The sequence below is a fragment of the Pteropus alecto genome, unplaced genomic scaffold (assembly GCF_000325575.1).
Source record: "Pteropus alecto unplaced genomic scaffold, ASM32557v1 scaffold269, whole genome shotgun sequence".
NCBI lineage: Eukaryota > Metazoa > Chordata > Mammalia > Chiroptera > Pteropodidae > Pteropus > Pteropus alecto.
In genome coordinates, this window is record NW_006443566.1 from 295,088 (window position 1) to 319,604 (window position 24,517).

The window sequence follows — 24,517 nt, forward strand, 5'->3', positions numbered from 1 at the left end:
GTACAATGAATGAGAGAAATTGGGTAACGAAATGGTCAAAGCAGAAAGAGAGAAAAGAGTCATTATACAGCTGCTATTTAAATGTCATTCTTTGTCTAAACTGAAAACCGAGAAAAACTTCAAATTTTGTGAAAGCAATTGAACAAAGTAAACTAAACTATTATTTTTTGCTTCCTCAAAACTTATACTTATAAATGGTATAATTTCTAATAGGAAACAGAACACAAACTTCCCAAACTGAAAAGTACCAAAATTGTGAACTGGAAGAAAACACATATTTATCTTGAGTAAAACCTCTGTTACATCAACAAGACAAATTTTGACATAGAAACATACCTGTTTAATTTTAGAGACAAAGTAGGGAGGCAGAAAGAAAAACTAACTGCAACGAACCAAAAAAGAAAGAAAAGAAACCACTTCCGTATTCATTAAATAGAATGTCTTGTTATTTTCAAAGACAGTAAAACCTTTCTGACATCCTTTTTAGTACCAGACTGGAGTGGTGTCAACAGATCTTATTTGGTCTTGTCAGTGTGTAAAGAGTTTACAAACCTAACTAAATTTAGAATTAGTGGGAGTTATGTACTTATATCCCTTATACATAGGAGAAAGGGGGGAAAAAAGGCCCTTTTATGCCAACTTTGAGTTTGGCTTGAATTTTTATGACTTATTTAGAAGCCCTGGGGAATGAAAAAGTCTCTGAATGGAAATACTGACACAGTCTTAAACATAGTGACATGAACAAGCACTTCTATGAGATTGCACCAGGATGTGACTGACCACTGTACCAAGTTTGAAATGCACAGAGTATCAGAAAATCAGTTACAACTGATTGAATGCCAGTAGAAAGTAATGCCAAAACACAGAAAATTCTCCTGCAGAATCAAAATTTCATGTTCATAAACTCATTTTTTACTGGAAAATATGTAAAATGTATGGGATCTTTACTCTCACATATGGAGGAGAGAGAAAATGTAAAATGCCTGCATAGACTTTCTCCTATTCTATCATACGATTAAAAATAGTCCTTCTTAAAAAGTCAAAACTGTCACATCAACCCTGAGAGTGAATGTGGCAGAAGAGTTTAAATCAATGGGTCTAAATCTGTGCTTTGTTCCTTTTAAGTCTCACCTACAAGGCAACGCGCTAGATAGAGACAAAAAGTATCACTACTTAAGTCAAGTCAAAATCATTAAAGCTCCATGGATTTTTATTTGTCTTTCTGCTATACTTCTTATTCTTTGGTGGATTTTCTTTAAACTAGCTAACCTTTTCTATTTCTCACTCTTGCATTTTCTTGAAAGGCACTCTTTTACTTAAAAATCTGTTTAGTTTCAGTTAATTCTAAGTTTTTATTTTGAATCTCTTAAACATCTCATAATTTTAAGCTTCATTTTGCTTACTTTTTTCCTCCGGTTTTAACTTTTTTGTATTTGCCTTTTCTTTTTGACCCATTAAAAGTTATATAGCCCTATTTTCTTCCTTTTATCATGTTCAGAGACACAGATCAACATATACATATGTACAACAAAATGTCTTTTATGACTTAAGAGACAGACAGAATAAATCATTAAAACACTAACTCATTCATTTAAGAAAGTTATGTAGCAAATATGTGAAAGACACTGTAGTAAGTGCTAGGAGAACTATAAAAATGAGTAAAACATTATTTCAGAGCCTGAAAGAGATTTTAATACATACAAGGCAGTGAGAATCAGCACACGAGAGGACAGAATACAGCTGCATTTCAGAAAACAGTTTGTCTTACATTCACACAAATATGAAATCAGCGTTATACCATTCTTAGGTACCACACGAAGGAAATACAACATAAAATAACAAAATATGTCAGGATCAAACACGGTCCTAAAAAACATGTACATTTTCTAAACTGCGCTGCTGAATACTTTCGATTTGTTTGTAAATCATGTCGTTGAACGGAGTTGTAAGTTTCAGCATCTACATTTAGGTTTTTCACGTGATCGCGAGTAACAAACAAAGTGAATGAAAAGCTAACCCCTGAAGGAGCCAGCAAACTGTACATGCCAATATTTGTTCCTTTTTTCTATTTTTGTCTGCCATTAACCTTTCCGTTTTTAACAGTAGGTGGAACACTTATAAATTTCACTTAAAGTTTACAAGTGAATTCATGAGAACATTTAATTTCAAAAATCAAGCTAATTTGAATTTCAGAAATAATCCATATGAATGTGTTTTCCCATCATCATCACTGATAAATATTTAAGAATTTCTGGTGTTTATAATAATGCTTAAATTTTTATAATTCTATAGTAAATGCTCAAAGGTCAGCATTTCTATAAATCTCATTTATAAGATTATTCCTTTGAAATAACTGATTAGAAAAGATCCTTTTTAAAAATGTCATCAGAAAGACATCATTCTGTATTCAAAGGAGTGAGGGCCAAGTTTAGGATTGTGGCTAATCCTAACATTACTGATTTGAAGGGTGGAAGAGCATATAAAAAGCAATAAAATGAGGGAGAAGAGAGAGGATGTTGATACACAGCCCACATGCTATGTTTAATATTATAAGTTTAGGAGAGCAGAAATCCTACATTTTAAAAATTGGAACTTAAATTTCTATCTGGAAATTTCACTTAAGTAGAATACCTCATTCCCAGATGGTGTTTGAAAGGTGAGGTATTTTTGTAGTAAAGATACAAGACAAGAAATTGGATAACCTTTCAACTACCCTTTAAATGTCACTAACTGGGCTGCTGATAGAGGGTTTTATGATTCTCTGCTGGAGTACATCAACAGTCATTTGCATGCCAGGAAAAGAATGTCGGGAACAATCCAAAATGGCAAAGCTTAATTCTTTCGCTAAAAACAAGGAAGTGACAAGAATAAAAAGGGAAATAAAAGGGTCCAAAGTAGACTTACTAGTCTACAAAACCCCAAAGAAAAACCTAGCATATGCAGTTGACCCTTGAACAATGCCCAGGTTCGAAGCGTTGACGCCCATGCAGTCGAAAATCTACATATGACTTTTGACCAAATTTTAACTACTAATATTCAACTGTTACCAACAACATAAACAGTCGATTAACACATATTTTGTACATTATACGTATTATACACTGTATTCTTACAATAAAGTAAGCTAGAGAAAAGAAACTCGTTAAGAAAATCAGAAAGAAGAGAAAATATATTTACAGTACTTATGAAAAAAATCCACATGTAAGTGGACTAGCACAGTTCATACCCGTGTTGTTCAAGAGTCAACTGTACACAGAAACACCAGTTATCTTTAGCAGCTGGCTCTTGAGGAAGTCTTCTATTGACGGCCATGTGGCTTTCAAGCTACCCCAAATACAAAATCTAAAACTGATGAAACATAAATTGAAGTGATTACTCGCTGTTCAAAAAGATCTGCCAAGGCATCTCTTTAAATTTTTCTTCTGCTTCACTTGACTAGTTTCTTTGATGAGCAGCCTAGCACAAAACCCAGGATTCCACTAATCCTAGAACAGGGCCTGTGGGGAGTGGCTCTTAATAAACATTTTTATATGTGGAAAGAATGTACGAAAGAGCATCTCATATATGAATGGATTGTGTCCCAGAAAAGTACTTGATAAATCAGTTGTTTAGAACTGAGAGTGCAAATCTCCAAAGAAACTATGCAATAAATTAAGATTAAATGCCAAGCTAATTCAATGGTTCATTGACCTCACGAGCATACCAGGGTTTTCCTACTGGTGACAGCAGCTTAAATTCTAAAGTACACGAGTGTACAGGAAGAGGGAGCAAAAAGAACATCTCTTCCCTTACGGGTCATCATTAGCCAAGAAAAAATGTTTGGCAATGGCATTTAGCCTTTGTTATCCTCCCCAAATTTCTATTTCCAAGTTCCTCTTTCTTCAGTAACCAAAATGCCTCGTTCTCTCATTTTGCTTCACCTGTGGCAGGTGAGTTCAAATGCACTCTACCTCCCAGTCTCCTATGTACTAAATAAATGACTTCTTTTTCCTCTCAATCAAAATCTCCATTTCTTCAGGTATATTCACCTCAGTCAAGGGGAGAGGTAGCTATTCTGATTAATTCACACTAACAGAGAAAAGAGTCCCCCACCCCATCTTCCTATGTTTTTGCAACATCATTTGTGTATTATTAAGGTGGATTTTAGGCAGTATAACAAGATGATGTTTAAACATTCGGTCTTGTGAGAGCAGGTTAAATTTATGAATTATATGCCGGCAGAGCTGTGGTGCTCAGAATGTACTAGCCATTTAAAAGTGGATCATTTGTGAGCTGCAAAAAGAGAGAACAGAATAGGCACTTGTCCTCAAGTCTAGCAAAAGAAGAGGGGAAAATTTCCTAATTTCCTGATTTCCTCCATCAGTACATTTCTTAGCAACCTCTCCTCTCTCTTTCAGTAAAAAAAAAAAAAAAAGGAAATTTAATAGATTTGGTTTTGAGGACAAACTCTAATTCAAGTTAGGAAAGGCTCCATTGAGGACTCACTCTGTAAGGTGGCACAGATGGAAGATGACTCCTTGGTGGATGGTCCCATCTAGAATCTATGAGGACTGATCCATCAGGAATGGAGGTGGATATGATGGCAAGAGTCCTTATCCTGATAACTTAGAGCAGATCCATCTAGGGGCTAGAGGTCTGCAGGTCAGTTTGTGATGGGGAATTCACTCCATTAAATATCTGAAAATTGTCATCTGTTAACCTAACATGATGAAAACGGATTGTAATTTTAATTTAGATGACTTAATTCAACAGATGACACGGAAGCGCTAAATTTTCTTGAGTATTATTTAATTGTATTTAGAAGCAATGACCTTTATAATTCTGATCAGTTCTAATATTATAATTGTTACCATCAGAAACGTTTAATCAACATTATTGAGAGCCTACTATGCCCCTGAAAAAAGAACATTTTTTTTCCCCGCATGATGCGGGAGACTGTGGATTATAGAGAAATATTTAATGTTCACATAAAAATCAATAAAAACATGTTTGTATATATTATGATAGTATCTAGTAATATCTTCAATTACAATTACTTTTTTATAATATACCAGTCATCTCCCTCCTAGAACTTAACACAAATAAGTGAAATGAAATTCAGTGATATATTATCCTTCCACACACCAATTCTCTCATTTGGCTTTTTGATTCCATATATTTAAAAAATGCATCATGAGATAGCAACTCTTCTACAAAAATGAATGAAAAATTGATACATTTCTTAGCACAGATAAACTGATAAATTGTATTTAAAGGTGATCAATTCTTGAAAAAGAATTTAAAAGTTGAAATCTTTGTACTACTATAGACTTGGGAAGGGAAGTGGTATTTAAGAGCAGACTTAGAAGATTTCTATTTAGGTGAGGAAAGGAAGTTATAACCAGAAGGAATTGAAGGAATCCAAAGTAAGTCTGTATGCCAGAGAAAACCATAGCAGTTGCTCAGAAAGTATTTATTGAAATCCCCTGTTCTACTATTTATGCATGAGCGGTAACCCAGCTACAATTGCAGCAATGTTGTCACTCAGTTCTCATAGAAGACAGCCATTTATTGTTTTGGTCTGAAATTTAGCAGACCAGTCTTACACCACCAGTCTGTCTTAATTCTCCATCCACAAAACCCAAAAAATGTATTCTGTTCTTTTAAAGTTTATAAACATGCATGAAAAACCAGAAGTTTATGTGTCTAGGCTGCTTTCTCATTGCTTGCATAACTAAAAAATAGGTTTCATTTAAAAATAGAACTTGGCAAATGAGTAGTCCATTGGAATGCTTTAATAAAAATAAATGGCCAAGATATTTAACTTTGAAAAGCATCAACTATACAGGCATGTTATTCCTGCTTTGATTTTTTTTTTTTTTTTTTAATTTGCCACCTCTGAAAAGAGCATGCATTTTCAGAAGACTCATTACACTGGGTAAATTTCACAGACAATGACCTTGCTTTTTTATTTATATGAAACTTTTTAAAGTAATAGATCTTCAATTACTCTACTTCATCAAAATTAATTTTCATTGTTTCCAAAAATCTTTCTTGTTTTTCTCTATACATATTTGTATTGTCATAATTGTATTCAGTGTTCCCATACTTTTAAATTGTTTTTCACTTAACATTACATTATTAATACTTCTCATGGTATTTCATAGTCAGTATTAGTATCATAAATAAAATTTTTGAGTTTTATGCTATCTTAATCTGGTTTGGGGTTTGAATAACATTTACATTTTTAAAAACTGAGAAACTTCCCGTATTTTTATATGTTTCAGAAAAATGTATAAAGCATAGGAATTAATTATTTCTTATAGTTTGAAAGAAATTCAATGAATCTATCAAGTTGTTCTGGGAACTTAACTACTGCAAATCTTAATTTTTCCTGAATTAGTAGTGATTTAAAACTTTTCTCATTATGAGTTTTTAATTTAAATTGTGTGGATAATACCAATTCATTTCATCTACACATTCACATATAGTACATTGTCAACAATCATGTATAGTAATTTATCATAATTTTTAACAGTGTTTTTTGTTTAATGCCTATATATTAATTGCTTTATCCCCTTTCTCATTTCTAACTTTGTGTCAATTTTTGCTTATTCCTTTTATGACTGCTTTCAAAGCATCAACTATTGGTTTATTTATCTATTTTTCAGCTTTCATTTATACCTTTCTTTTCTTTTTATTCTTCTTTCAATGCTTTGTACTTAAATGACTTGATTTATTTTCCTTTCTTTGTAAATCAGCATTCACAAAGCTCTAAATTACCTCCAAGTTTTGCTCTGGTCACACTAGTTAGATGTTTGTATCTAGTTCTAAAATTTTTTGTTATTAGCTAATAGTTTTTTACTGCATCTGTTACTTCTTCCTAGATCTGGTTATTATTTACAAGACTATTTTTGTATTTTGTACTGTTTGGAGTTGAAATTGGAGATGCAAACAAATAATAAGGTTGATTTAAGTCTTTAAAAATACATTGAGATTATTTTTCTGAATCCTCAGAGGTAATATATCTTATACACATTTGTAGACACTTGAAAATCAGATTTCTGGCTGAATAATCTGAAAGGTATGTAAAACAGAATAAATTTATAAATTCCTTTATGAAGTCCTTTTAGTCATATATCAAGCTCCTTGATATGCTAAGGACTACATGTAGTAACATTTGTGTAGTATTTAGCATAGGGCCTAGCATATCATAACAAATCAATAAATAATTGGTGGCAGCGTGTGTAATAATAACAGTAATAGTTCAGTAGTAGTTATATTAGTATGTGTAATAATAACAGTAATAGTCTAGAAGTAGTTATGTTAGTTTGTGTAATAAAACAGTAATAGTAGTCTAGTTGCAGCTACACTAGTATGTATAATAAGAGTAACAGTAGTCTAGTAGTAGTTAACGTGCTTCCTACCTCTTGTGCAGGCTCAGCTGCATTATTGATCTGGAGAAAAATAGTGAGCTGAGTGCTCTTGGCCTGGATTTTCTTATCTATGACATAACATAGCTGAACTAGATACTTTCTGAAGTTATCTCCAGCTCTAACATTTCAAACCTCATTTGTTGACGTTTTCAGGACCCCGACTCTCTACACTAAATGTAGGTCACACATATCCTTTGTTTTGAAGCAATTTGCTCAAGCACTCTTCAGGAGCAAAGTTCTCTGGGAACTGAAGTCAAATATTACCAAACTCGCTATTCTATCTGAAAGTTTTGTACAAGTAAGAATCAATTCATTGATTCTGGAATAAAAGTAAAAATTCCAAAGCTGGTTATCAGCCCTATTTGTGCTCTCCAGGAATAAAAGGAAAATTTCCCAAACAACTTAAGCCAGACCTAAACTGTTCCATCACAAAAGTCTTGGCTGCCATGCTAATTTGTATTCATTTTCCACCATTATTAGCAATTAAAGAATTTAAGAGAAAAGATGGAATACAAACTATTTGCATGGCTGGCAATGGAATCCTGGACATCCTTCCATTAAAATTTATTCACAAAGACCAATATATATCTCCTCTAAGAATATTTATTATTAAGATTAAAAATTATTATTAAGAATGAAAATTTCCCATCATCTACTAACAAGCATATCTAGTAATTAAAAACAAAACAAAACCTTTAAAACCTAATTAAGGGCAATATGTAAATAATCTGATGCAAAAGCAATAAAAATTATGCCTTTATACCTGTCGAAATAAACCCCTCCCTCTGCTGCAGTTTTAATGGTTTTAAATAAGGTATCACAAAAAAACACAGACTTACCTGGGCGATAGACAAAGTTGCCTTCGGTTTCTGATGATGAGGGAGACACTAATTCTTCTTCAAATTCATTGGAACTAAAAGAGCCTGAATGGTTTCTTTGCCTTGTCTTTCCCATCATGACAGCATTTGTGGCCATGACATGTCTCAAAGAGTCGTTAAGGTAACGGTTCAACAAGCTGCTCTTGTATTTTGGGGGTGACACATAGTCCTCATTGGCTCGTGACTCTGGCCTCACTCCAGCTTTTATGGCTGAGCTCTCACTTTTAATCACAGGATGGTGAACTGGATTATTATAGCCCCCTTCATTCATGTGGTTTCTTGGAGGGTTTTCTCCATCTAAGGGGGAAAAAAAATATCACCAGGTAGCATTTGCATACACTTTTCCCCAGCCACCCAACTACTATATTTAATCATTAAAAATACATGCAAAGCAAAAATATTTAAAGTGTGTAAAATTATCCTTGATATTCGAGATTAATTTTTTAGGCAAAGGAAAGGAGGACTGTACATAAGCTCTCCCTACGGTATTTTAATTTTAATGAATTTCATAGAAAATGTTATTCTGACACACAATAAATCTATAAACAAGAGGAAACAGCCATAATTCTGTTGGTCATTTATAGTACTGTAAAAGCAAAGTTACCTCATGCAATAAAAAAGAACCGTTATGGCACCATCATGTTTTGTGGGATCGACCTTAAAAATAGCAATTGAGGTGAACTTCTCATTACAGAGGCAAAGCCAAGAAAGCAAAATAAAAATATGAACAAACCTTCAGAACACGAATCATCACTGCTTACACTAAGCCGCTCAGCATTTCCTTGGACATACTTGTTATACAACTTTATTCTTAAAGCCCAGCTTAAATCTGGCTGTCGAACGGTATTCTTAAGCCGACGTCTTGCATTAGCAAACCAATTTGATACCTAAAAAAGTATTATTTTTCAATTAACAAAACATAAAAAATTATCCATTATCCAATTATCATGCAATTACTTTTCAATTAACAAAACATAAAAAATTTTTCAATTTTTCAACAGTACAATTTTTTTTCAACAGTACAATTTTTTTCAATTTTTTTAATACCTAAAAAAGTATTATTTTTCAATTAACAAAACATAAAAAATTATCCGTTATCCAATTATCATGCAATTACTTTCCCATGAGGGGCCTAAGCCTCTCTCAGTATCTCTGATCATTGAATATTCCCAGGACATAACAGTATTGGACATCATTCCATTCGTTCATTCATTCATTCAACAAATGTGCTGAGCACTTACTAAAGAGATCGAGCACTTACTGTATTCTGGAAATAAAAAAAATAAATAAAAAATAAAGAGACCTTGCCATCAAATTTTCAGTCTAATAAGAGAGGTAGGAGAGTATACAAATAACTCTAATATAAAAAAGAATGTGAAGAATGGCTGAAGAGGCATTAAAATAAAACCATATAGGAGTCCAAAGGAAGGTGGGGTTACTTTTACATGTGACTCAAGTTTTCAAGAGAAATTTAAGGTAGGCTATGGAGGAATATGTCAGGTATAATGTCCCCAATAAAGAGGACACTGGAACAAATATAAGTCAAATTCTAGAGACATTGTGGTGCGTGAGGAATTGGGGAGAGAGAAAGATGACCTTGAGTCATTAAACTTGTGTAAACCAAGGAAAGGATCGTGTCTTTTTGAGAAAGAAAGGAGAACTGTTTAAGGGTGAAATGATGTGTTTGGTTTAGGGAATGTTTAGTGTGAGGCACCAGAAAAGCATACAGAAATCATAAAAATGGTACCTGACACTTAAGGGAGAGGAATAAGAGCAGATTTGGGTCAAATGCACAGAGAAGATAGCTGAAGTTGTGAGAGTAAGCAAAATGAAAAGATGGTCAAGGACCAATCCCTGGAAGCCTTCATCGATTAAGGAAGTAGGACTATAAAAGAGTAGATGGCAAAACAGTCAGAGACAGAGCCATCAGACAAGTTGAGGGGGGAAAAAAGCCAAATAACACCCAGCTTTAAGCTGAAAGCCAAGAGCTCCCAAAGAAATGAACACTGCAAAACAAAGTTACTTCCAATGGTTTTATAAGGTGCTATTGGACTTCCAGAGGCTAACATGGTACTTGAGGTTTCTTTTAAAATATCAGGCTATCATCAGAATATATACACCAAAAACCTGAGGGGCTGATATTTGCCTTTAAAAGAATGAAATGTGGAAAGAGAATTACGACTTTCTGCCAATTTGTTCCAGAACATGACCCCACATTACCATAATGGTTTGTGTGGCAATGCTTGCACTGGAAGTTCCTTTTTTTTTTTTTTAGATTTAAACTATAAAGACACAATTTTTGTATATCGCTCAAGCTCTAATTGTTGAACGGACCTGTGATGATTTCTACTTTTTAAAAAAACAAAGCTACATCTTTTTTTTCTCTTTATCCCCATGGGTAAAACATGACAATTTTTTCCAGTTTATATATATATAAGCTCCTCCTGGGATGTACTTGTTATACGACTTTATATGTGTGCATATATGTGTGAAATATATCATATGTAATACATACATATTCGATATTGCCTCCTTTGTGTCTTTGCAACAATAATCACTCTTTTAAACTTATGTACAATGAGGTAATAACTCACCATGGCATTTCAGAAATCTAAATCTTCACCGACCCCTCTTCCTGTCAAGCTGTGCTACTATTACTATGATTTAGTCTGACTTCAAGTCCTCAGTCTTTTCTAATCTGTACAGACAGACAACTGCTAGGACTTCTCGTTCAACAAATGTATATCTCTTATATATAAAGCTCTTATGCTTTGGCCATGAGACTAAGTGTTCAGAATGGATAAACTTTGTCCCTTGCACACACAGAAGGACTAGCAGTGAAGAACTTATACATGCTTAACTGTGATACAAGAATTATTGCTATGGAAACACCAAATGCCTGGTCCATTTCTTCACTACATTTCTCGAACCTCTTTCTAGTCTCCAAGTCATGGCCAAAATATTTGTCCAAGACCTCTTTACTGCTTACTATGAATTTTAGAACATTATTTTTTTAAACTTCCATTCCACTTGAATGGATCTTAAGGACTATCATCAAATTCAAGTTGATGCACCATTATAATTTAATCACTTAACATCTTCAAATCCCCATTGATGTCCCATTATCCTATAACTGTGGTATAATAGAAGGAGACCTGATTTGCTGTTCTGAATTTGCCAAAAACATGCTGTGTGAATAGAAATAAGTCACTCGCTTTTCTGAACTTCAAATCCTTCATCTATAAAATGTGTTAGATGTTCCTAACATGCTTGTCAACTCTAAAAACTAACATCTGTGAATACAGCCCACACTCTCCTACAACGGTGATAATTCTCTTTATCGTTGGTGCTAACCTACCTTCTGCTCTCAACCACTACTCTCTCTAGTGATGAAATATGTGTTTTTATGTCCTTCTCTGCCCCCTCACACACTCAGGACACACTGCAACTTCCTCTATGCCTATGTCACATATTTATTAAACTCCAACTCCAAAACTTGTGTTACTTTCTTTACTAAACATCCTATAATTCAAACTTTAAATCTTAGCTAACCCTAATTTTTAACTAACCTTAAATCCTAACACAACTACCACATAGTACAGTGTAAAATCCAATTCTTATAAAACTTTATATTTTTATTAAAATGCAACAGCCTTTTAATTTTAAAAAAATTTATATAATTCTAACATAGAAAAATGGAGATCTTTAAATGTCATGGTGGAATTAACTAGATTTTTCATATATAGGGGTTGTATCCATTTTTTATGTTTTATATACCCATAGTATATTAATTACATATTAGGAAACTTTACAGAAAGGTTTGCCGATATCTAATATAGGCTGTTTCTAAACTGATTTCATAAGTTTGATGGGTACCCAATCTGCTAATATATTTATTCTGCTAATATATTTTATTACCAGAAATTTACAGTACAGCCAAAGGGCTGGATATAAGATGTTTAATATCTACTTGCATTAAATCGTGAAAACACCATGACTTAGTTGGTTAACAAATCTGAAAAAATGGTTTTTTTGCAATTTTTTCCTGAGGAATTAATACAAACTCCATCAGTTTCGCCGAAGGTAAAAATATCAGCTCAAATTTTCTACCTTTAACTGACTATGGATTCCTTCAGGTTATCATACAAATTCTCCTTAAATCCTATTTTACATGAAGCAGGCCTCCTTACCAAGGGTCAGTTCTGGAACAGCATTTTAAGGTCAAACTCAGAGCTTTAAAAACACTGTACTTTATAGTGAATGCTTGAAGAACCAAATATCTAGAAGCTGAAAAGAAAATGAAGTAATTTTCATCCCACTCTGATAGAGGTATTTACATTCATCATATTGACCAAGCAATCATTACAGTAAACCCAAAGGGATATGCTGGCATCTGTCCACCTGAGAACTTACAGAATTAACAAACTTATTGTGAGTTACTCATGTGAAATATTGAACACCTCATTTCCACGCCATGTTGTATGGCACTTGTAATAACATAGAAGGACCTTTCTGAGATTTTGTTGAATATTTAACAGTTGCCATAGTCCTTGCAGTTATTAACTACATACATATCTCAGCAGAAGCACTCATATAAAGCAAAAACAGAGCTATGTCAACATAGGAGGCAAAATCTTGCAACATAGCAGTTTTAACCAAATGGTGCATGGACATATCCTAGGAATTTGAAAATTCTACTGTAAGAGGAGGAAGCATTAACATCCAATCATTAAACTGCATTCTGTGTTGTGATGAAAGAAACCATCCCAAGGAGATATTTCACTCTTATAATCCAGAAAAATTGTAAGTATATTTTAAAATATATACATACATAAACAATGGAAAATATTCAAACCAGATACAGCCTCTGCCCTTTTAAAAACTCTCCAAAGGCAATTATTTTTTGGTAAGATCCATTTCTTACAATAATACAAAACCCCAATTGTATACTACTTTATATTATTCCACAATAAAATTTTATATTTTGAGAGTACAGAGTATATTTTTATAATGTTTGCATAATAGTCAGCCATAGGAATCAAGCACAGTGGAAAATTTTGGTTGATTAGAGTCGAAACTATACGCACGCATGTACACACACACACACACAAATCATCTCTCTGTTAAATTTATAAAAATGTTCATATCTCATTAGGAAGTAAGATGACAGATTAATAATGCAGATGAGAGTCAAACATAGTTATAGCACATTAAGACAAATTGCCAAATTTAGTGAGTAAAAACAACAAAAATTGTGTAAATATTCTTTCTGCTTCATTTTTCAGGGATAAAGTAGGTGCTGATTTGTATCCTTAGGATTTCTTTATCGGAAAAAATACATTTTGTGGTCCTAAAGATATTTCTTCCACTCAAGTTTCAGCTTTTTGTTTCTAGTCTTAATGCAGATTGCTGACCAGGTTTTACACCCCTCCTTATCAATTTAAAAGCAACAAAATAAAGCAAAATATTTCTTAGGAAAAGTTTGACACACAACCAAAAGAAAAGCTTTAAATGTAAAAGAAGTGATCAAAGTATAAGATAGTCTTGTAGTTAAGGAATAAAAGTTATGCTAACAGCTTATTCATATAAATTATGAGAAACAGAGATAGGAGGTTTCACAATAAATTAGAAATAAGAGTTTGGAACGAGAAATAAGGGGAACACTCCATATTTGCTATGGACATAAAAATACGGTATATTTGCAGATATGCTAAAATACTAAAATTAATTATACCCTTGCTTGTTCTGTAGAACCATCATATAGCTTTAAAGATAACAAGCTGCCCTCTGTGTATTCCTTACAATGGGATGGATTTAAAAACTATCTTATCTTTGTCAGATTTCAAGACATTCTCTAGTTTTCAGAAAGGTGTTTTGGAAAGCACGTGGTGATAATAATGGTATTTTCCTATTAGAACCTATTCACTCAACCACCATGGAGAGATAGTTTACTATATAGAAAGTGCTGTGCTGGGGTGGTATGGAGGTATGAAGATAAATAAGACGTGATCACTCTTCTCAAGAAGCCTGACTCCACAGGAGAAATTTATTCAGTGAGAGAACCCTGTTTAAACAGGGGTCTAATTTGCAGCGATCAAAAAGCTTTATTCAGATTACAACTTTATATTTTCCCCCAGAATATGTTTATATAATGTGTTTGGTTTCCCACAGAGTCAGAATTTGCTTTGAATGTTTAATGTATATCTGACTTTTACACCCCCCCATATATATAATCATATAAGTGGGGAGATAGATACATATGTGTATTCATATATATACACATATTTCTTAAAGAGATATCCCTTATGCTTAATTGAAAATAACTGAACCTAACTTTATTATATATATGGTCTCTTGGTTGTACTATATATTTTGATTTTTTTCCCATTTATCATTTTAAAGTTTCAGAAACCAACTTCATTTACTATAAAATTTGGAAATCATTAAATAGGTGTCACTTATTATTATAAATAATTATCTTTGTCCTATTTGAAAATGACAGAATTTTGTGCATTTTCATTTTTTGAAGACTAGTGTAAGAGAAAGAAAATGTAATAGAAAAATTTTTTGTTACATCAATGAAAACTTCATGAAAATTAGAAAAGTGTAATAGCCTTACCGAGATTTTAAGGCGAAAAATAATTCTTTGTGTTTGCACTATCATTACAGTTAGAAAATAATTTGTTTCTGTATCAAAACTACTTATATTGCATCTCAACAAAACTACCACAAATAAAAATTTAAATGTCTCTGCTAATAACTAATGTTACTTTTTATAATTAAAAAATATTCTATATCATAAGTAGTTTTGGCTTTTATATGAAAGAATAGCAAGCATTAAATATGGAACTATATAATCAACTTAAATAATATAATGTTTTATTGCTAACATCATTGTGAAATACTGAAATAGCTCTAAAATTTAGTGTATTTTCAAAATAAATAGCATACCTGTTTAAAATGAAATTTAAACATATGCGTTTATTTTCATAAGTCAAGTTTTTCTGACTGGAATAATTTATTTAGAAACTACTTTTGTAAATCACTGAAAGTTACAGTTTTATGTTAAACAGATATTAAGCCAAGACCACTAAATTAATTTTCCCCTCTAGTGCTGCAGCAAATCACTATTAATACCATTGCTTGTTAATATGAAGCAAAACAGATGTTTTTCTCTACAATTGTATTCTGAAAATAGAGAAATGCATATTATAGTTTTTATATGCCTGAATAAGAGTCAACTTTCATGCTTTGTTAAACTTTCCAGTAATTCCTAAATGATAATCTTAAATACTTTGAAAAACAATTTTTATATTATCTATGAGTTCAAGTTTATTTTTTATTTTGGGGTTCTCCTTTTTATAAAGTTATCGAAATGACCAAAATTTCGCAAGTATAGTGATGTGCTACTATAATGTCTGAACTTCTCAGGTCATTTAGCTCCTCCTCTTCTTTCTGAATACATATGTTCTGTCTGCATATATAAAAGTTCATGTCACCATATTTATTAAACTGTGGTGTGTTGGAAAGAGCATTTGATCTGGAATTATATTACATTTCCAGACCTACCTCTAACCTTACTTAGCTGTGACATATCTTGGTTACATCATCAGTAAAATGCTGACAATAACTCCTGTATATCACAATATTTTTGTGAATATCAAATAAGATTATGTAGAGAGAAACCTAGTCAAATGTAATGTTCTTTAGAGAAGAAACGAACTTGCACTATCTCTCTACACTTGACAAGTAACCCAACCATTTGAAATCTGCCTCTTAATCCCGAAGAAGATACCACCAGGGAAATTTTGTGGCTTCTAGCTAATGCCTAGGTCGCTTCTTTAAAAAAAAAGAAAAGAAAAGAAAAAGAAAAAAAAAAAAATCCAAACCCACTTCTAGCCCATTCAACCTACCTCCTTTTTTTTTGTCTGTAAAGGCAATTTTGAAAGTTATTCCGTCCTCAACCTTTAATACGAGGTCTTAATGAAAGTTGCCTTTCTACATGGTTCTCAATGTTTGGTCCAGGGCCAGCAACTTCAGCATCACCCCTAGAACTTGTTAGAAATGCAAATCATGGGCCCCACCCCAGACCTACAACTGAAGCAGAAACTCTGGGGTGGGGCCCAGCAATTTGTGTTTTCACAAGTCCTCCAGGCAATTCCGATGTACATTCCAGTTTGAAAATCACTGCGGGTAGTCCCATCTGTATCCATCTATATACGGTCCACGAGTCCGGATTCCCAGACATCTTCACTTAACTCTGCTTTTGACTTTTCACCACCCTCTCTAATAGAACACCACGCGATCCCTCCTGGACTGAACATAAGCCCTGAACTGATCGATAGGATTGAGAGGAAACCCAGAAACTGCTCCCAAAACACAACACTTTCTCAGTGCCAACCCCTCATCATCCTCAGCATCAGAGCCAAAGCATCCAGCCGTCCTTTCTCTGCTCCAGCCTTCCCAAGGGCCAGGCGCCAGGGGGAGATGCGCACAAAAACTAAGTGTGCGCTCTCCTCACCCTTTTGCCAGGAGACGGATCAGGGGTGGGTCCTGATTACCTGCACAAGAGTCATCTGCGAGCCGAGAGCCAAGAGTATCTTCTCCGTCTTGGTGGGGTACGGGTTGTCACGGTGCTTGTAAAGCCACTGCTTGAGGGGCCGCGCCATGTCTTGCAGGGCCTGCCGCTTGTGCCTCACCTTCCCTCCGTTCTGCCGGGCCCTGGGACACAGGGGGAGGAAGAGGCCCTGGTGAGCCGCACAGTCTGGGCGCAGCTCGCCGGCGTCCCCGATACAGGGAAGCTTTTCAGCCGCCGCCAAGCTCCCACCCGGCACCCCAGGTCACCCAGCCCCACCGGCACGCCACGAGGCTGGGGCGGAGGAGCCACACAATTTCTGGGTGGGGATATCTGTTTATCAGCATCTCTCTTTAAAATGGTCTGGTTGTCGCAGGGGGCTCATATGGCAGTGAAAGACGTTATGTTTCTCTTGAAAAGGGGGAAATCTTGAAGCCAGTAACCCGAGGTTAGGGGTTTAGGTGACAATGGTTAAGCGATTTGAAGGAAATGTTATTCAAACTACAGATCTGAGCAGCAGGGCTGTCACCCTTCCCTCGCCCGCCTGCACTGCACCCTCCTCGAGTGGCCCTGGCCTCGCGGGCCGCATAGAGGTCGCTGCCGGCTCTTGAACGCTCTTTCAGGGAATTCATGCCTGCGTCTCAGGCCTTCCCGTTGCCTGTGGTCAAAGGAAAGGTCGCCCACTGGACGGCGGAAGTAAAGCAAGGCGTGATGGCCACCCCGCTCCCCTGGTTCTCTTCGAGATCTCTCCGGTTTCCTTTGATACTTGGGGAAGGGAGAAACTTTCCAATGGAAGGGTTCGTGGAGGAAGAATGTCGAACCTAAAAACACTCTAGGGGTCTTTTCTCGATGAGAGTTAAAAAGTCTGGAAAACTCTGTCCCATCAACTAAAGTAAAAAGATCTCGGGAAAAGCATATTTCAAAGAAAAGACAAGCAGCCTGCAGCTCAACGTTGGGCGCTGCGCTCCCAGGCGGCTCCGGGAGGTGTCGCCGCGCGGCCGCCCGCGCGCACCGCCACTCCCGGAGGCTCGCGCGCCTGCGCCGCAGCCTCGGGGCCTTTGCCTCTTTAAACACTTTGAAATGCAATTCCATCCAAACGGACTGGTAGTAACATTTTGACGAAACCTAATCTCTATTTTACTAACCAGCAGCGCGGCAGAACAAGCAGCTGATGCAATCTTTCAGGTGGAGACGGCCAGGGCGGCCGCCCCTCCCCAACCCGGCGCTCCAGGAGCCACCAAGAGGTGGCCCGGCTAGAGACCGCCGTCCACGCGTCTGCAGCCCACCCGCGAGCTCTCCTTCCCCTCCGCCGGTCCCACCCCAAGCAGCCCCTCACCCTGCTAAACTGACATCCGGTAGGCCCGCATCCTCCCCTTTCCGTGCGCATCTATGACGCCTTGCGAAAAGTCGACCTTCCCAACACCTTGGAGAAGGCAAGGAGAGCCGCGAGGCGGTAGAGAGGCCCTGCCGTGACAGGAGAGGGGATGCTCACGGGGCTAGCTTGACTTGGGAAGCCCCGACTGCTTGGCTCTGCCATGTTCCTACGCTTCCTGCTCAGTCCTTTCTACCTGGCGTTCAGCCGCGCGTTTGCGACCGTGGTCCGGAGAGGGACAGGTAACCCACCACCCTGAGGTCCAGGTATGGGAGGACTGCGGGGGCAGTCCCAGGTGTCCTCAGTTTCCAACAAACCTCTTTTGAGATGTCTTGACGAATGAATCCCCTCATATTTTGAGAAACCACAACCTTAAAATGAGAACGTGCCAAACCAGGACGCGGAGACCTGCCCTCTGGGGAAACTCCGCGCCCCTAACCCGCCGGCCCCAGTTGACACTCTCACGCCTGCGCCGCTCATTGCCCCAACCCCTCTGGGATGCGGGCGGGCAGGGGTCCCAGGAAGGTGCGCATACCCGGTCCTCCGGTGTCTCAGGCCGAGGTTGTCCTTGAGGGGCGGGCCGTCGGGAATGCCCATCTCAGGGCGGACGTGGGGACTGTCCAGGACGCCACCATAGGGCCGGCCGCCCCGCTCCCGCTCCGGAACGCTGCGGTCCTCAAAAAGCACGGCGCCGCCGAGCTTGTCGAAGACAATGGTGTTCATGGTGCGGGCTGGGAGGGGCGCCCGGCGCGGCCGCAGTGCCTCGGAGCGGGGCCGCCGGGAGCTCCGCAGGGCTCGGGTTCTAGGAGATGAAGGTGCATTACGTTACTAGCTGAGAGCGCTCACACCCTGAGCGATTCGAGCCCCGAACTTGGCCGAAGCGCAGGGACTGCGGAGTCTAGGGGAGGAGCGGCACTGCCGCACCTGATCCAAGGGACTCGCGCCTCTCTGTACCTGGCTACGCCGCTGCCCACCCACCCCCCACCCTGCACACTCTGGGCACAGGTCCCTACTCTCCACCTTGTCCCGGCAATCTGGCCCGCAGGGCACTTCAGTCAGAAATGGTGTGCCCGCGGAGGCAAAGAAAAATAATTTCTTAAATGAGCCTTCCTGCTTGAGTTTTAATCCGGACGAAGCACACACCAGATAGCGGAGCGGGATCGGCGCTGGGTCCCGCGTTTTCAGTCACAACTGTACTAAATTTAGGATAACATGAACGACCGCATCCGCAGGCTCCAGTTAATGAGTCCCAGGCCGTACGGGGATTTCTGGGAGTTTCATGTTCTCTAGATTCTGGATAGTTTGGCTGAACCTCCTGCGTCTTTATTCAGGCTAAGGTCCCTGGGGGTGGGAGTTGAGGGCAGGGAAAGTTAGCAGACTCCAGAGCTAGGAAGTTAACTGGCGTCAGTGGCAGATGCACCACATACTCCCTCTACCCCCAAGTCTTCCTACCATCCCCCAGCCCGCTCTGGGACGTGCAGGGTCCCGGCAGGTCAAAGGCGCGGGACCTCGGAAGCCCGCTGTCAGTGTGGTCCTCTTCTGCAGCGCGGGTGTGAGACTCCAACTCTGAGCCTTTCCACACTCGCCCCTTTCTGGGGTCTTGGGGAACCATTTCAGTGGCTGCAAAGGTGTTAGGAGCGGAAGGCATCGTGGTCCGCGCACCGTCCGGCCTGCTGCTGCCACAGTCGGAAAAAGCCTCCAGCTCACCTCCCGTGTGGTGTCGGCAGGGAGCCTCTGCCCGCCGCGCGCAGGCGTCAGGGGCAAGTCCGCGCCGCCGCCTAGCAGCCGAGTGACCGCCCCGAGGCGCGCGGCCGCCTCAGCCCGCCCCATCTCCCCGCCTCGCGACTCCGGGCAGCTGGCGTTCTTTTCGAGCCACCTCCGCTTCCCTGCCAGCGCCCTTCACTCCGCCCCTCTGCTGCGTGGGTTGTCACCCCCACCCAGGCACAGATCCTCTGCCCCACCGAGCGCCCACTCCGCCAACGCCCCCACCCCGCCCTCCAGCCACCACAGCAGCCGCCACGCGTGACATTCAGGGCCGTGACCACAGCGATTAAATGAGGTTCCCGTCAGTATTCGTAGGGAGGAGAAGTCAGACCTCTGCTGGCGGTCCCGCGTCCCATAAGAATGAGTCCTCCCGCGCAGACAGGTACGTGTCTGGGGTGTAGACACATACAGCCTTGGCGATATGTGTGAAAGCAAATGTCTGTGCTCGCAGCCCCGGTTCGAAGGTCAGGACTCCCCTTGTTTTTTTTTCTTTTAAATCCGTGTGCTTATTGCTTTGCGTTCACACTGCTCTGTTTGTAAAACATACTCCATTTCAGCCCCGCGCCTCCCCCCGCCCCAGCCTTGTCCTCCTCTATGCAACGGCGTGTTTCCCAACGAATCCGTCCCGAAGTATGGCAGAGCGGGCCCTTCCCTGGCTGCCCCCAGCCCGCACAGAAATGACAACCACAAACACCCGGCGCGGTCGGGTCCGCAGGCAGCAGGCGCGGTGGGACTGGGAGGCAAAGGTCCAAGGGCTGGGTGCTGACGCAAGGGGTCCCGGGGGCGAGCGAGCCGCGGCTCCTAAGCTTCTCTGGGAGCCCACACGCGGTCCCCCACGCCTCTTCTCGGCTCCTGTGCTCCCCACTTACCCCGATTCACTCCAAATTGTCACTTAGGGAGCTTCCTCTTGGCGGAACCGCCCCGCCCCACGCCCGCGAACAATTTTAAGGCAAAGGAGGCGCGGCCAGGTGGGGGCTCCCAGGCTCCTAGCAGACCCTCCCGCCAGCCTTGGCCGCCGAAGGCGGTGGGGGAAAGGGCGGGGGTCTCCGAGGAGCCCGCGTCCAGATGGAGCCTCCGATCCCGCGACCCCGGGCGGGGACTCGGCGACGCGAGGGTTGTACCTGGGACAGTGGGACCGGCGGCCGGCGGCAGGGCGGCTGGCTGTCCCGCGTCGAGGCTAGGCGCACTCCCATCCCCGCCGCATGTTCTCCGCGCGGGCTCCAGCGCGCTCACCGCCGCCACCGCCGTCGTCTCGGCTTTATTTACCCAGACGGGCGCGCGCGGCCCGGGAACAGGAATACCGAGGCCTTCTCATGTTTCCTGACTGCCTGGCCCAGCCGGCGAACATCCTGCGGGCGCGGTATCCACGTTCCCGGGCCGGCGAGAGGAAGCCTCCGCGCCCGCCCGGCCGCGGGTACTTCAGTTAACCCTAGCAGAGGAGCAGCCGCTGCCGGCGCCGCTGGGGAGCCCCCGGCCCGCGGAGTCTTCCCAGCCGGGCGCGGCTCCCAGCCCCGCAAGGAGACTACTACCTTCGCACTTAGGGAGGAAATTGGAGAAGCCTCGAGTAGCGCCGGGCTCCGGCTCTTCGATCTGAAAGGCTGCGGTGCAAATCCCGTGTCTTAGCTGGCCCAAGTGTAGGAAATTTCACGAGTGGCTGGGCGGGAGAGACCACTACAGCGTGCCCTTAATTTTCCTCGCGGTTAGCTGGAGTCAAGTTCGAGTTTGGGTTTGCGCCTACAACGCGAGAGAGCCTTTTGCAGGAGGCGCTTGAGCCCCAGGAGCCTCTTTTCTGGTGTCACTGGGCTTCTGAGATCTTAGCTGTCTCAACGCCAGGCACACGTTCAGCTTCCGAGGCTGGAGAGGCTGTGCTCGCCTCCAGGCATAGGGGTGGAGGGAGGCAAGGCTGCGACGAGCGAGCCCAGGTATCCACCCCACGATGACCCAGATGTGGAAGAGAGGGCGAGCCCCGGGCTAGGGATCTGCACGAAGCAAAGTGAACGGAATTTAGAAGAATCCCGAGCGAGAACGCGGTGCAAGGAGAAAGAATGGCGATCAGATCCTCTTATTGATACTTGGCTTCCCACCGTCACTCCAAATATAAGAGTAACGAACCTGTGGTTTAGGTGCAACTGGGAGCTCAGACCTTCTGGCAGCCTAGAAGATCGTCAAGGCGCGGAGCACCAAGGCGCCCGCGTTCTCGCCGCGGGCCTCCCTGCTGCAGCGACACCTTTCATCTTTTTTAAAGAGCGAAAGTAGATTTACCCAAACCTGAAAGTCATAGCATCGTTTGTCCTTTCTCTCCTCTCAAGGTGGCTGGCCAGCGCTGGGGCAGTGGCCCACCTAAACATCTTCCTTTTATACGGCTTAGAAGCGGTTAAAATATATACCGAAGCTATTTTTTTCAAAGACTAACCAGACCCCCGAATTTTGCATTATGTTATCTCCCAAAATACGTGGCAGCAAATCGGACAGTGGCACAATCTAAAGCAGAAAGGGACGTAGGTTTACATTTTTGCTCATCAAGCAGACAAATATTATCATTTGATCACGTTTGCCGATTTTCTTGGTTCTCTTTCATTATATAACTTGCGGTTGCAGCGGAAGAATCTTGTCATTGGCGCTGCACTTGACTTGCTATGATGTGGGTTCAGTGCAGACATCGGTCTGCAAGCCTCGCTGTAGGGACTTAATGTCAGGGATACATCATAGAGTTTCAGCTACAGAGTTGCAGCGACTAAGTTTTACAACAAAAGCAGTTCTAATTGATAATTTACAGGAGGAAAGAGGCCTGTTCCCTTCTATGATCTCTATGACTGATGGCAGTCACCAAACATGATAATGAAATCAGCTGTAACACGCCGCTCTGACATGCATTTTGGTCAGCTATGCTAGGTAAAGCAACAGGCATGTATGCAGTTGCTTACTGTTTCACTGACTTATGGAGCTGTATGCTCTAATATAGGCAGTTATAGGACAAATGAATTTTGTTGTTTTAGTCTTAACTGTACTTACACAATTTTAAAATGCATTTAGAGAATTTTGAATTAAGATATAGTTACAAGTAAGATTTGTTTCTTTTTAAATCTGATATAAAATATACAATAACAATCTTTCTTAAAATGTTTTATTTTTTTTAGTATAGGAGTAACATATACCTTGCTCTCAGATAAGTCGTTGGAAAATTAATATATGAGAATTCTTTTAGACAATAGTTTAGTCATTAGAATGCATTTAAAATTGAAAGAACAATGGAGAGTCCACTTTAAAATGAAATTGTGTGGAGAATCCCTTTCAAATATAGAAATGAGCATGAATTTTTTGATAGACCAAAATTTTATTTTTGTAAGTTTTATCCTTTTTGCAAGAGTGAAATATCTTCTTCATTTTAATCCACCATTCAGATACATTTATCATGACCTTAAATGTCACCTTTTCCTAAAATGAATTTTATTCAGCTTCTTATGCTACCTCCCAATCTCACTAAATGAAATGCTGTATTATAATCCTCAGAAGTAAAACTTTCAATTTTAGAAAGATTTAAGAAAGTGGATGTAGTTTGTGGGAGATGGCCATATGTAAGAGAGAAAGAAAACTTAGGCCGGAAGTCAGAAGACTTGAGCCCTAATCTTAAATTCTGGTTAATTTGATGTTGGTTTAGCCTGAATTTACTAAAGTGTAAAATGAAGTTGATTCAGTTTTCTACAAATTTGCTTTACATTATTAAGATATTTTTTAAAATGTGAAAGCTAAGTATTGCTAAAGCTAGAATAATGTTAAGAACATTTAGCAGAAATCTAAATTTATTCTATTGTACTTCTAGTATAGTTATAAATATAAGTAATTTTTACTTTCTAATAAAAAAAAGAAACTTTAATTTTTAGCGTTTCGATATTTTACCAAGGAAACTGACATTTCAGAACAAATATTTGTCAAAATTTTTGAAGGTAATGATTGTTTTTAAACTCTCTTTTTCCAGTTATTACTTATAGGCAATGAAATAAATCAGAAAGTCAGAGAATGACTATCACTTCCCATTCGAATGGTGTAAAATAGGAAATTTAGGATCAAATAGCAGATTCACCTCACACTTGGCTAGTGGGAGAGATACATACTGGAGTGATAAGTAGAACAACATAACAAGTGGTGAAAGACACAGCTGCAGGAACATTATGAGCGAATTAGTAGACGGGGTGGCCCCCAAATATCTCACAAGCCATTTTTGCTTTATACTTTAATCACAGAATAAATTCTCTCAGAGAAGGTCTTCTTCATAAATTTCACTCTGAGCAATCAAGAACAGAGTACGAGTCAAACTTTCTCTTCAGCCAGCTCCACCCAATCACATTTCTCAGAGGCGAGCCCCCAGAGGTGGCCACCGCTGGTTCATGTGCATCCTTAAAACCTTTTCCTATTCATTCGCATACGTGAATACAAGCAAAACATTATAGTTTCGTTTTATGAGTTTTTTTAAATAAATGAGACTATATAGAAGTGTTTACATACAGAGTATTAA

General features: G+C 39.7%; 1 protein-coding gene and 1 long non-coding RNA gene across 17 annotated transcripts in view; one reads left to right on the forward strand and one right to left on the reverse strand.

The window, feature by feature from the left end:
* The window catches only part of MKX (mohawk homeobox), a 58,196-nt gene extending 36,854 nt beyond the window's left edge, over positions 1 to 21,342 (reverse strand). For 8 of the 16 annotated variants that reach the window (XM_025041250.1, XM_025041239.1, XM_025041241.1 and 5 more), the window contains exons 1-4: positions 18,776 to 19,042; positions 16,855 to 17,014; positions 9,027 to 9,180; positions 8,255 to 8,590 (exon numbers count right to left, since the gene is read on the reverse strand). In XM_025041250.1, coding sequence (XP_024897018.1) covers positions 8,255 to 8,590; positions 9,027 to 9,180; positions 16,855 to 17,014; positions 18,776 to 18,963 — 838 coding nt within the window. In that variant the 5' untranslated portion in view covers positions 18,964 to 19,042. Of the gene's footprint in view, positions 1 to 3,226; positions 3,349 to 5,809; positions 7,057 to 8,254; positions 8,591 to 9,026; positions 9,181 to 16,854; positions 17,015 to 18,775; positions 19,043 to 19,383; positions 19,615 to 19,947; positions 20,028 to 20,335; positions 20,547 to 20,873; positions 20,899 to 21,125 lie in introns of those variants that run through there. The other 8 variants (XM_006924167.3, XM_025041245.1, XM_025041249.1 and 5 more) reach the window with 8 other exon arrangements.
* The window catches only part of LOC107196557, a 46,135-nt gene continuing 41,756 nt past the window's right edge, over positions 20,139 to 24,517 (forward strand). The window contains exon 1 of the long non-coding RNA XR_001517996.2: positions 20,139 to 20,386. This is a non-coding gene — a long non-coding RNA (uncharacterized LOC107196557). The remainder of the gene's footprint in view (positions 20,387 to 24,517) is intronic.